The sequence below is a fragment of the Lathamus discolor genome, chromosome 2 (genome assembly GCF_037157495.1).
Source record: "Lathamus discolor isolate bLatDis1 chromosome 2, bLatDis1.hap1, whole genome shotgun sequence".
Lineage (NCBI taxonomy): Eukaryota > Metazoa > Chordata > Aves > Psittaciformes > Psittacidae > Lathamus > Lathamus discolor.
In genome coordinates this window covers 11,658,011-11,671,392 of record NC_088885.1, presented here as the reverse complement: position 1 = coordinate 11,671,392, position 13,382 = coordinate 11,658,011, and the positions used below count along the sequence as shown (strand labels likewise).

Here is a 13,382-nt window from a genome sequence, read left to right as displayed (position 1 = left end):
AGGATAATACTTGCCAGTTAGGCAGCTGAGGTCATCCAGATAAAAGGTCCATGAATGAGGATATGGGGGAAGAATGTGAGGCATAGAGATAATCTGGAGATCCCATCTTTCTTAGTATTATTATTATTTTTAAATTTAGATAGCAGTCTCCCTTTTTTCTGCCTCACATGTGGAGTCCCTAGATCCACAGTTGCGTAATGGACCTAGACCATTCTCAGCTGCCCTGCCTCAGAAAGAATCAAAACATGAGAATGCCTGGCAGTAGAAAATTTCTTTGTGTTCTTAGCAGTATATAATTACATGCCATTGGTATCATTTGGCCAACTGAGGTGAAATGCCGTGACCAACAGAACTTTTGGACAATAAAGTGTCTCTATGTCTGCTTGCTTTTGAAACATGCAAACTTTGTGACATACCTGAGGTGGGGCAGTGATGGATTTCAGTAGGAGTAGATTGGCGCCTGCAATCGGGCTACAGGCTTTTTATGACTATGTCCGTACTCAAAACTAACCAGTGTTAGAGCTTGTTTTTTACTTCAGTCTAAAAGCTGGCTGGACCAGGAAACAAACTGATCTCCTGAACGCTCCTCAGAACCTGTTGTCCAAGTTCATGATTAGAGCCACATTTAGCTCCGCAATGATGATAAACTTTTTCCTGTGTTCCTGTTAGGTACTTGCCACCCCTGCGCTGCTCTAGATAAGAGAGGCACTTGCATTCAAATTCTTTCCCTAAAGGAAATCTTTGCTCTTCCACTCTTTGATTCACACCTTATAATACATTTTAAGAGCTTTGGTTCCTTAGCTCTTTTCCATAGACTCTATATTCATCTGTTTTAGCCAGTAGGGTACAGAACAGCATGAAAAGCATGTAGAGATTGTTTCTCTATGGAGAGTCAGCTGTGGATTTGGATGTGACAATTAAAGAGATGCAGTGTTAGGATGGAGATACCAGTGAGAATTAGTTGCGTGACTTTGTTTTCATGACTTAGCATGGAACAGTGGTAGGGATTTATCTGTAGATGATTTTCAGGTTGCTGATGTGCTCTATGCAGCATTCATTGGATTAAAATGTTCCCTAAATGCTAATGGCTAAAACAATGACCCCTCAAGTCATTGCTGCTACTAACTCTACAGCTACTGCTATTGATTCTAGCAGGAGGCAAACCACTGGATACTTTAAAACACGACAGTAATTTTCAGAAGAACAGGTCACATTGCAGTTCCTCAGAACATAAACCAACGGCTCATCAGGCGAGGCTGTTCTAGTTTGAGAGGTTTTTAGTCAGCTATGTGATTTCTTTTTTCTTCCAAAATATCTAGGTCTAACTCTTAAATCAGCTGTCAGGTTTAGAATGAGTACACCCTTTTTGTATTGGGTGTTTGCCCTCTTACTCTCAGCTACTTCTGTTGTTGGCTGGATGGGAGCAAACATGATCTCAGGTACATAATAGTAACAATAATAATGCTTTTTCTTTCCTTCCTCCTGACATGCCTGTGCCTCACCCACCTGTTATTTAACCCATGTTTTAACACACATTTGTGACATAAATGCTTTAAGCTGTGATCTTTAAGTTTACATTCTGCTAATCAATGTGAGAAGGGAAAGGGAAAACCTGTATGCGCCTCCTGCAGCTGTCTGCAAACTGCTTTTTGTGGGTAGCATCTGAACAGTCTAGGTGTAGTAATGATCAGTGGAAAACTTGATTCTCTCCTGCTTGCTGTTTAAGTTCATGATTCTTGATGCCTACAGCAGACCAGCAGCATGAGGTTTTCAGAAACATCCAGGCAGGAGATGACCACTGCTGTACAAAGGATTGTGTGCTGCTGTCCAAGTAGGTGTTGTTGAAACACCCCTATGTCACAGCATGGGTACTAGTAGCAGCACATTCATTGAGTATTGCATTTTACAAGTATCATTGCACTTGTAGGAGCTCAAGAAGGGCTGTTAGGATGATGGGGCTCACTTCATGTCTGACAGTCTGTTGAAACCCAGGGTGAATGTGAAGGCAGTAGGTCTGAGCTGGCCTCGGTACTTCTGCAGAGTCTCTTACAGAGGAACGCAAATTGTCTGCTTTAAACCTTGAAATGCCAAAATACTTAGGGTAGGTAATTATGTGCCACCATAGACTTCCTGTTATATTTCCTATTCCATCAGGCTTGATACTTCAGCAGGGTGAGGGAAAGGCTGACCTCCTGTTCATACATTTGAAAACTAGGGTTTTCTTTGTATGTAAAGAGAGTACAAATCTTACTCTATAGGACCTCCATTCTCATTTGGAAGCTGAAATCCAGTGGACAACCATATGTCCCACTCAGTTCAATTGATTTTACGTTGTTTATGGCAGCTTAAGGTTGCTTTGTTTGCCCACGTGGTGTATTTTGTTTTAATTTGTGCAGATTCTGAAAAGAAAAAGACAAATCAAGCAGCTGGAAAAATACATTCTTTGTCTAAAAAGCCTTATGCTTCAGTATGTAACTTGATGTGAAAATTGGTCATGCCTCCCTGCATAATTTTCACTAGCAATCTTTCCCACATATATGCACAGCTTTCTCAATGTCTAACAAAATGCCCAAGATTTGTAACTGTGAAACGTATATTGGAAGGAAATTAAATGTACCAGTATCCCACTGTTACTGAAAGCTGTCTCTGTTCGTCTTAATTAATATAAACATTTAAATGTGTTTTGTTACTCCTCTTTATGTATTATTTTTTGTTCCTGTTCTAAAGGAAGCTGTAAAACATCCTAATGCTTTCATCAGCACCCTGGGGGGGGGGGGGGGGGGGGGGGGGGGGGGGGGGGGAGGAAGAGTGCCCTTACCGATCCGTGCACCTCTTCTCCCTATTTGCTCCTTTTTCCCCCTCCCCAAGTGAGGCAATCAGATCATCAGCTTCATATAATCGAGGGACAAGAACCTTGTTTCTGTGAAAGGTCATTTCATAACCATCTCCAGGGAACAGCGGGCAGGCGGCACTTCAGGCTGTCATCAGGGCTGCAAGAACAGGCCAAGCTGCTGCCAACAGCCCATTTTAGCCCTTCCCAGCACAATGGCAGGTCTGTGTGCCTGGTTTGCTGCTGCCCATTTGATGCCAACCCCGGTGTCACCAGAAGGCCATCTGGGTCATTAGGAGACTAGCCCTTTGACTTAGCCAGCTCATGGAGGCCAGAAGGCTGCTTCTCCAGACTTGCTGGCACCATCCTTCAGCCATAGCCAGACTGGGTCCCTCAATAGCTGGGATCATTCCTGTAACAAGGATCATCCTATCTTTACGGGATGTTCATTCTTACTGGAGATCTTCGCTGTTAGCGTGTAGACTGTAGCATGGCTGTGCTGTGGCATATGGATAGCAGTAGTTGTGTAACTTTAAACTTGTTTGGCTGCTTGTGACTGACATCAGATTTAATTGCAGGGCTGTGTGTACTTGCTTTGGCTTAGCTCTTGTAAATTATTTACTGTGAAAATATGTAAAACATTATGTTTTTTGCCAAAGTCTCTAGTGGTAGCAATGTATGTTCATGCTCATTTGTCAGTGGACCGAGGTACAGTGATGCTGGTACAGTGTTCAGTGTCATAGTTGGTTGGTTTGAGTTGGAAGAGACCTTAAAGCTCATCCAGTTCCAACCCCCCTGCCATGGGCCCAGACACCTTCCACTAGAGCAGGTTGCTCAAGCCCTGTCCAGCCTGGCCTTGAACCCTGCCAGGGATGGGGCAGCCACAGCTTCTCTGGGCACCCTGTGCCAGGGCCTCAGCACCCTCAAAGGGGAAAACTTCTGCCTAAGAGCTCATCTCAATCTCCCCTCTGTCAGGTTAAAGCTGTTCCCCTTGTCCTGTCCCTACGGGACATTGTGAAAACCCCCTCTCCAGGTTTCTTCTAGGCCTCCTCTAAGTATTGGAAGGTTTTTATAAAGTCTGTTGTAGATTTTAGGATGTGATTAATAGAAGCACACTTACGCTGTGTTGATTCTCCAGAACAAGTTCTTTTGTAAAGGGTAGTTATATTTATTATGCAAAAGCACTCTACAAGCCATAGATGTAAAAATCTTTTTGTAAAACCCAAATCAGTAGCTACCGTAGAGATTTCCTCAGCTCTTTCTCAGCAGATAATTTAACGTCTTAGCTGCTAGGGTGAAAAGTTGGTTAAATATTGGCCGGCACAGTTTTAATCTGGCAAAAAGTATAATATTTTGATTTCTAATTGTAGTGATTTTCAAACTTTAACAATTGCAATAATGCTAAACTTGAGGCAGATAAAGGTTTGTAATTGCAGTAATGTGATATTCTTTATCAATATTTCTCAGACTAATGGAGAATGATAAAAAAAGACTATTAGAGAAAGACAGAAGTCTGAATTTTATAGTTTTAAGGAAACCAATAGAACAGGAACGTGAAGAGGAAGAGGACTTCTCACTTTTAGACTGCATAAGTGTTCCACTCAGCAAGCATTAGGTTACATTTTTTTTTTAAATAGATCTCACTGGCATTCTTTGTATGGCCTGGCAATAGGGTGGGGGGTTTTTATTTGCATAAATTGAGGACTTTAAATAACTTTGCATCCTTGTCAGTTCAGCCTTTAAATCTCAGTTAGACATAAAACACTGCTTTAAACCAGAGCAAACTACATGCAGTAAACTTTAATGAGTCTGACTTAAAAACGCAAATCAAGGATACTGAAAAGTCAAGGTTGAAATAGGTTCGAAATCCATCCTTAGTTCACCATCGAGTGTCTACTGAATAGTGCATAGGATCACATTCTGTTGAGAGAGGGATTAACTGGGAAAAAAGTCCAAAAGAGAGCAAAGGCACATTGGCAGAATGAAGTTTCTTCTACCACTGGCCATCATGTTCTGCAGTTAAATGGCAGATTTCAAATATAAGTGCTGTTTATTTTAAGTTGTAAAAGTGCCAAGTGGTGAAATGCAGCCAGTTTTGCCCCACTGTGATTGTTATGTCCTCATTGGTGTCTCTGCTGATTTTCATCAGCATTGATGCTAGTTTGATTCCTTGCTCTTCTCGGTTGGCTGGTTGTCAGAGAAACTCACAGATGACTCAGCTGAGCATTTTGAAGAGCCTTCTCTGTAGCAGGACACTAAGTTACTAGGCTCTTTAAGTCAATGGCACTGCCTGCTATTCTGACTTTTAGTCTGAGTTCTAGTTTGCTTGCACTGGGTCATCTGCCTGTAGCTTGAAATGCCAGGCTGATTAGCTCAGTATGAGTTACCAAAAAGATAGTCAGGATTACAAAGCTCACCTTTGGAAACTGTACCACTACATCACTTAAAGCCAAAGAGCGCAGGGGGAAAAGGAATAGAAATAATGACACAAAACCTACGCTGATGATTTCTATTGAAAGTGGAAATAGGACCTCATTTAGAGTTGAATTCTAAGTAGCACTCTTAAAACCTCATATTTAAGTACTCGGATTTTCCAGAGAGCTTTATCTTATGATTTTTGGAAGGTGTAAGAAGTATTTGTCATTTCTGTTTCAATAATGCCTGGAGGGCCTATATAAGGATCAGACTGTGGTCGTGTGTGTTGCCTTTCAAAAGAAATGTTTTCATTGCATTCTTCTACTTTAAAAGTGAAACAAAACCCCCCAACGCTTACAATCGCAAAATGGGAAGAAATTGTGTGAACTATTGTGTGAGAAGGAAAAAGGGTAAGGGAACATAGCTTGGATTCAGGCTTTTGAGAGATCATTGTAAATGTTGAGAAAAATATTGTTTAAAAAATAGCTCTGCAGTGCCCTTTAAAATCAGTAAGCGTCTATTTTAATTCCCATATAAGTACTAACTGGCTGCTGTCTGTATATATACTTAAATGTTGCTTGCTGTATAAGACCTTGTTTGCTTAATTTCAACCTAACTGAATTTTTATGGCTGTGCTATAAACCTCTTGAAAATAGTGGCTTAAATGGAAATGCTGACACAACATTAATTACACTGGCTCCAGTGTGATACTGTGATTAAAGTTTATTTATTTTGTGTGTGCATGTCTGTGTGTGTGTAATTTCATTGTTGGAAAACTAATGGAAAACTAATGTGGCAATGGAGAATGTGATTCTGTGCCTGATAGTTATATTTTTCAGCGGCAAGGAGGTACAGTTTTAATGCCAGTTTACAATACCAGAGATTTTATCTTTAATTGAGGTATAGTTTAGGTATTTTAAATTTTAGACATTTGGGGAAAATGACAAGTTTCCCACTTTAAAGCTGTTCACTGCTCTTTCAGGAGTTTTTAAGTGGCTTTTTGGGTGTTGAGGCTGGACGTATATTGCATTCACACTGGGAAATAAAGAAAATGGTTTCATTTCCTTGCAGCACATGTTTTTTAATGTGATCAGGATGAAACTCCCGTCTCTAAAAATAAGGGTATGCAATCCAAAGTTAATGTTAATTGCACTATTGAATATGAAGGAACAGCTATAAAAGTTCTTTTGGTAAATACTTATAATTTCAGATTACAAATCTAGGTGTTGCATCTAGACAACTGGGAAATGAACAGTGCAAATACCATATGAGCAGAAGAAGAGTAAGTGAGAGAGGGATTCCGTCTCCAACCTAGATCCTCAGACAGTGAGCTGGGGTTGGAGAGGCCTTGTTTGCAGTCTGTTCCCAGCAGTTTAGACTTCTCACATCAGGTAACAAGTGGGTAAAAACGTGACATAGTCTGGAGAGCAGAACTTGGCTGTCCTGCTTTCTAAATGAGTGTTGAGAGTAATACACTAAATGTAGATATCCCTGTTGCATGCTGTGATTTTGTGTTAACTTTGCTACCACTTCTGGTAAGATGCATTCTGAGCACATTTAATGGTTCTCATCACATTTGCTCCTGGATGAGTTACGCAAAGGCATTTTTCCACACTCACACCTACATGGAAGTTGAAGGTTGATCAGAAAAACTGTCTCATGGCTCATGGGCTCTGCAGAAGTGAACAGTCTCCCTGGTTGTTAGTCTGTGGTCTGCTTTCTTTGACATCAGTGCTGGTGTTCTGCCTCATCTCAGAGACCAAAGTAATCATTCCCACTCTTACCGTAAACACCTTTCCCACAAGCTCGTGGCATCCAGTCAAAAGCCTCTTCTCTGCAAGAGAATTATTGCAGATGTTGTTAATACTGATCTGTCTGGTAGAGTGTGACAGCTGTGGAGTCGCAGGATAGTTCATCATGCAGCATGGCAGTGAAGAGATGGACAGCTAGCTCGGGTTGAGAAGACTCGGGGGGAAAAGTGAAATCTTTGTGTGGAATGCTCTTCTTCAGCTTGCTCAGTGAGAACATTCAGCTTACATTAATCCAGTCCATGAAATTTACATTTTTTATTTGTACTGTTTGCTTTCACTGGAAGAGAGTGCAAAGTAGGCAAATAGCTTCAAAGTGTGTGGTCTTTGTGATTTCTATGTGGTGCTCAGAGCTACCACTGACCAAACTTTTTGGTCTTGTTCCCATTTGTTACAGTAATTGAGTTGTTATGAAAGGATTGTGCTCTTTCCTTGAAAGAACAAAGAACTTGGTCACTCCATGGTTCTGTGGCACAGCTGATGTTTTATTCAAACCGATGTGTAAAGGTAGAGAAATGATGTGCCAAGTTTATCCCATCTGGAAGGAATGTAACTGTTCTGGATCTGAAGCAAAACTGAGGATCTCCTACTTTTTAATGTATTTGGGAACCAGAGTTTATAAGGTTGAAAGAGAAAAAAGTCAACGCATGTTGTAAATACATTTGATTGTCAGAAGAAGAGAGCCTGCTTACAGGTCAGTCAAATCCTGAATGCTTCACCTTCTAATCGCAGCCTTTAATCTACATTAAGACTAGAGAATGCTTGTCCTTAAATGACCTTTGCATTGCATCAAGTATCACACTGGAAACTTGAAAGTGTAATTGAAGACAAATTATACAATAAATTAGAAGTAACACAATGATTTTCTGTAATTCCAAGCCTGCAAGAGACCAGCTTTTCTCTTTGACCACACTGGTTAATACCAGAGAGGTACTTCAAGCGCAGAAACAGAGACCTATGCATGGTCACATAATGTTTTACTGAGTAATTATCTTGAGGTCCTTTCCAACCCTAACTATTCTATGATTCTATTCTATGATTCTATAAGTGTTATTATCCATTGTCCACTTTCCATATTGTCCACTATCCACATTATCCACTGTTCATTTATCCCTGCCAGTGTTCAAGGCCAAGTTGGACAGAGGCTTGGGTGACATGATTTAGTGGGAGGTGTCCCTGCCTGTGGCAGGGGGGTTGGAACTAGATGATCTTAAGGTCTTTTCCATCCCTAACTATTCTATGATTCTATTCTAAGTGAGTGAAGAGACTGCTTGAAATGAGAAGATGGAGTGGAGAGGAAGGAGTGACATACAAGAATGAATCTGTTTTCCTTAAAAATGTTGGTGATAATGTTTCAAAGCTTTGTTGGGAAATACTGGTTTAGCTTACAGACTTCTCAAGTCTGTGCCTGTTCTGCACTGTCCGCAGCTGGTCGCAAAGGTTTGGTACCTGAACTTCTGATTATTGGAATTGGCACTCTTTTAATTGGCCCCTTAAAAACTCATGCAAAGATATTTATGTGTGATTGATGATTGTCATTGCATAGACAAGTTTAAAATTCATAAAGAAGACAATAAATACAAAAGATTGTTGGTCTCTCAGTAACACTATTGAAGTGGACAAATTTTGAAAGGCCACTGACTTTGAGCAGAGAGTGGCTAGTTTGGCCTCACATTATGGCAGCAAGTCTTGATTGACTCTGATAATGAACTACGGTTAAGTTTGGCCTGCATTTTTTTGGCATGGTCTGTTGTATTGTATAGTCTATGTGGCATTTTTGGAGAACGCTTGTAAACCCCTTAGAACATTTCTGAAGGTGATAGTTTCCATTCTGTGTGTTCAGGGAGGTTAAAATGTTTCAGTACACTGAGTATCTCAGGTGTACTCATGAGTTCTAGGATGAAACTGAGAAAAGTGCTGAGTCTTAGTGAGGCCCCGTCACATCCAATAGTCAGTGTGAGGTTTTGGTGCATGCACACTGGACTTTGAGATCTGGCTTTGAACATGCATATTTTGGTGTCATGTGCTATATGTATTGTTCAGTGTGAATTTACAGATTACTTTCTTAAAAAAACCCAGGATTTTCACACCAGACTGAAAGCTGTGCCTTTGGATGCTCACAGTCTGTCACCACCTTTTCCATGAGTAGGATGTGGACCAATAACTTTCTTGTTTGGTTTTTGTTTGTTGTCTTCACCAGGGGATGTCCTGTTGCTCAGTGTATTACATGGGAGTAGCAGGTTAAATCATGCTCATGCTCTGAAAAATCTTATCTGAAGGCCTCATTCTTCAGAGAAAGGGGAAGGGAAAAAAGACTTCTGTGCTTATGTGAAATGATTCGCTGTGATGGACAGCAGTTTATCAAAACAAAATCTCATTAAAATCTGTCAGCGCTCTTCCCTTACTCTCCTTTGTATAATAAGGTTGTGGAGCTTTCTGCGACCAGACAGTAACCTGTGGTAACCTGTAGTATGTGTACATTTACAGGTGATGAGTAAAACCTTTGTTAACACCCTTAAATGTTGGCATCAGTATCGTGCTAATGACATTTTAAAGTTTCTGCTTTATCAGCAGCAATGACTGGCAAATAATCAGCTGTTATGTAATGGGAAACTTAAAATAGCAGCTAAAGACGTTTGAGTTAAGCTTTATGGAAAAGACTCTGCTGCATTTATTATGATACCATTTTTGTTGTGTAAGGATGACATGATTGTTGGTTTAGCTTTTTAGACATATAATGCAATTAAGAATAATCAGCTTTCCCACATATTCCACAAAGCAGCTGAAGCACACATGCTCATAACCAGGGCCTTGAAATTTAGGGTGACTTCCACTGCTTCATGGGCAGCCCACAGGTACAGATGCATGCATGTCTCATCATGGTATGCAGCTATGGTGTGATTGCATCTTCTTACAGAGATAGAAGTCTCCAAAGAAGTTGCTGATAAATAGTAAACTCTCTCAGATTTGCCCATGCTACCAATTTGCATGTGTTTTGGAGTTTGGAGGAAGGGGATCTGTGTATATGTACATATGGCTTTGCAATCTGTAAGAGGCATCCAGACTAGAAGCTTAAAAGAATGTGTGAAAGAATTTCTAATTCGTGTTTACTGGAAGTAGTAGGTGGTCGCACCAATAAAAACTATATTGTGTTACATACTCACACAGATACGTCTAGTGTTTAACCCGTAATTCTTGTGAAATGTGTGTGGCTGGCTTTAGAATTCAGAGCATCAGCAAAGACAGATCAGGATTCGAGTGTTCAGAAAACAGATCTTGCCTGTAACTAAAAGTAGTAAGTTTATGATGACAGTTTTGGTTCATAACTATTCCTACTAAAAGCCATTTACTCGGGGGGAAGGAGGGAAGTGTCTTATGTATTCTTACACCAGGCTCTGTCGTGATTGTTTTGTACATGAACAGATACATCTAAAAAATGCTCATGCATTCATACAGAACTTTCTTTTCTGTATTCTTTTCCCCATTTTGTTCTGTGCTCATCACTTTTCACAGCATGAGTACGCAGTACCTTTATATTGTCTCTGCTTCTGGACTTTTAATATATTGGGGCTTAGTCAGTGGAACTTCTTTTGCATGCTTAGGACTAAATGTTTGCTGAATCTCCCTTTGCTTGCTGAAAATCTTAGTCTGACCAATACTGTTTACCAGGAAATGAAACATAGTGAGAATAAACAAGCGATACCGTAACTATGATGTACAGTTACTTGCATTTCAGTAAGGACATAATTTTCCACATAGAATTTTAAACCCTTGATTATACCAGATGGGGAGAATCTTAGCCTGGGTGTAGTTGTACCTGCATGAAAGATTGCAAGTTGAAATAGCATATTCCTGTTTGTGAAGAAGAATAAACCACAGTGGCATGAGAAGACTTTTAATTATTGAAGTGTTCCCACATCATGGCTTCTATTTGTGTTATTTAACTAAAATGTGTAGTAAGAATTCACTCCTTGAGATCAGGACATGAGAGCTCATAACAGAAAAAGTGATTTCTGAAAGTGGAAGATGGGGTTTTCTCTCTGCAAGGCCTGGTCACCATTAGTGCACCAGGCTGTGCTGGCCTCTTGCAATGAAGTCAAAATCCTAGTGAAAGAATTACTTCCAAGAGCTTGTGAAGATCATGGTTGTATCAGCTATGACTGAAACTGCAGTTACATATGCTTGTATAAGGGCGAGGTGTGGAGAAAATCTTAAGTGGAGATGATTTAGCCTGAAATGAAGGCTGTGATCTCCTACCCAGTTAAATATTCAGTTCACCATGAAATGTGCCAGTGAGGCCACTGAAATGAAGTCAAAATTAAAGAAAATAAATCCTAAAAGCTGGATAAGGAGTCCCATTTTCTCCAGGAGCTTGATCTTGAGATGACTGACTAAGGAGGTAGCTTAATCTTCAGCTGAAGAGCTGGAAAGATGTAGCCTATCCCTTTCACCTCCATGAAGGTCCCTAATTTGTCATAGCTATTTGGCAATTAGTTTTTACTTGCATATTTGGCCAGGGTCTGTGACACCTCAGCGCCAGGTGTCTGCTTGCAGTGAGGCTGAGTGAAGCTGAATAAATAACTCCTGGCGAGTAAGTGTTATTCTGGTAAATCCTCCTCAGTCCCTGTGAGTGAGAGACATAGTTGCAAGATTTCAGGATGCCTCAAGCCATATTTTCAGCACATAAAATATTAACCAAGATAACTTCTCAACTTTAGAAAAGTTCTAGAATAACATTAGAAAAATCAAAAGGGACGCATCCATCCTCGAGGGTGACTTTGAGCCACTTTTATAGAAATAGAGATGGAAATGGAATAGATTGGAAATGTTTAGGGAAGTCATTTGAAGGTTATTTGCAAAGTTTTCACTTAAAAGATGTGCTAATATTTTATAGTTTAATTACAGATTTATCACCTGCATTTGTTCTTCCAGGCTTTTAAGACCAAGGATGGCTACATCGTGGTGGGAGCTGGAAATGATCAGCAGTTTGTCACTGTGTGCAAGGTAATGGTGTGTTAGGAAACACTACAGGAATGTGTAATAGTTTCCATTCTGACTAGGAAATTAATTACTTATTTCTTCTTAATTCTTTTTTGTGTGTGAAAATATGTAGTGAGTATAAATTCTAACCTTGGTTTCTGGCCTGTAGTTTAGGGGACTGATGTGGATTCTGTGCTTTGCCTCTGTGTTCAGAACACCCCAATTCCCAAACCTGTGCGTGCTGAACCCCTTTAGAAGCCTGTCCAGCTGCACAGCTGATTAGCCAAAACGTTAACAAGCTAACAACCTTCCAGTTCTGGAATGGTGAATGTCATGGGAGTCACACTGGTGCCTTTTTCAGGAAGAAATGTGGCAGTGTTTCTCCATAAAATGCATGATAGGCACACTCTCAACAAAGCAAAGCTAGGAGATGGATCGTTCCTCTGTAATCTTTTAGGAGATGGGCCGTGCCACTTCAATTAGTAGTTGAGTGCTTAGTCCTTTAGAACACAACACAGTATGTGCTGGTCTGTGCTCAAGGAGTAACTTGTGGACTTCTTAGAAAAGAAATATTACAAGACTGTGAGGTGACTTCAGGTGGTGCAGAGGTACGATGTTAAAGAACAAGTCTTCACGCGGGACTGCTGTGTTCAAAATCTGGTATCTTCATATTTTGAGCTGAAGGAACACAATGCTGGCAATTCTGTTTTTACAGAGGGTGGCTGAGGAGGTTCTAAAATAATTTTGGATTTGTCCCATACTCTTTTGCTGTTGTTTTAATACCTAGAATTGCTTTTTCCTGAGCAGTGAAAAAAGAGAAAGAGTGGTTGTAAAATTGTCCCAAATAAAGTGTGGTGACACTCCAAACAGAAGACCACAGTAGCTTGTGAGCTGGGACAAGAGAAGTTTTGCATATAGCATTATTAGACAGCAGTTTTAAAACGAGAGTTCTACCTTGCCATTTTGGTTTTTCTCTGCAAACTTGAATATTTAACCTAAACTAACCATGATCAGAAAACTGAGCATTATTTTCCTTCGTTTGTTCATTGTTCATGTTTATGTCAGACATTTCACATTTCCGTGGATGTTCACAGCTAATAACTGGAATATGTAGGAAGGAGACAGTTCTGTTGTGATTCTCTCGGTACGGGGTTGCATATCCCTACCTTGCTATTTGGAGGGTCTAGTTTCACTTGCTTGAATTGTCTTTCTCAGTAAGTAACAAGTTAACCTCTTCAAAGTTTGCTTTAGTTTGGCTTCATACAGGTGTTCCAACCACTAAGTGTGGTCATTACCTTAACATGACTGGGGAAGTGTCTACCTGCCTCAACTCATTTTTATCAAAGACC

At 40.3% G+C, this 13,382-nt stretch overlaps 1 protein-coding gene across 5 annotated transcripts in view; it reads left to right on the top strand.

Moving 5' to 3' along the window:
* Positions 1-13,382, top strand: part of SUGCT (succinyl-CoA:glutarate-CoA transferase) — a 310,973-nt gene that overhangs the window by 104,043 nt on the left and 193,548 nt on the right. For all 5 annotated transcript variants that reach the window (XM_065665717.1, XM_065665718.1, XM_065665722.1 and 2 more), the window contains one exon: positions 11,986-12,057. In XM_065665717.1, coding sequence (XP_065521789.1) covers positions 11,986-12,057 — 72 coding nt within the window. The remainder of the gene's footprint in view (positions 1-11,985; positions 12,058-13,382) is intronic.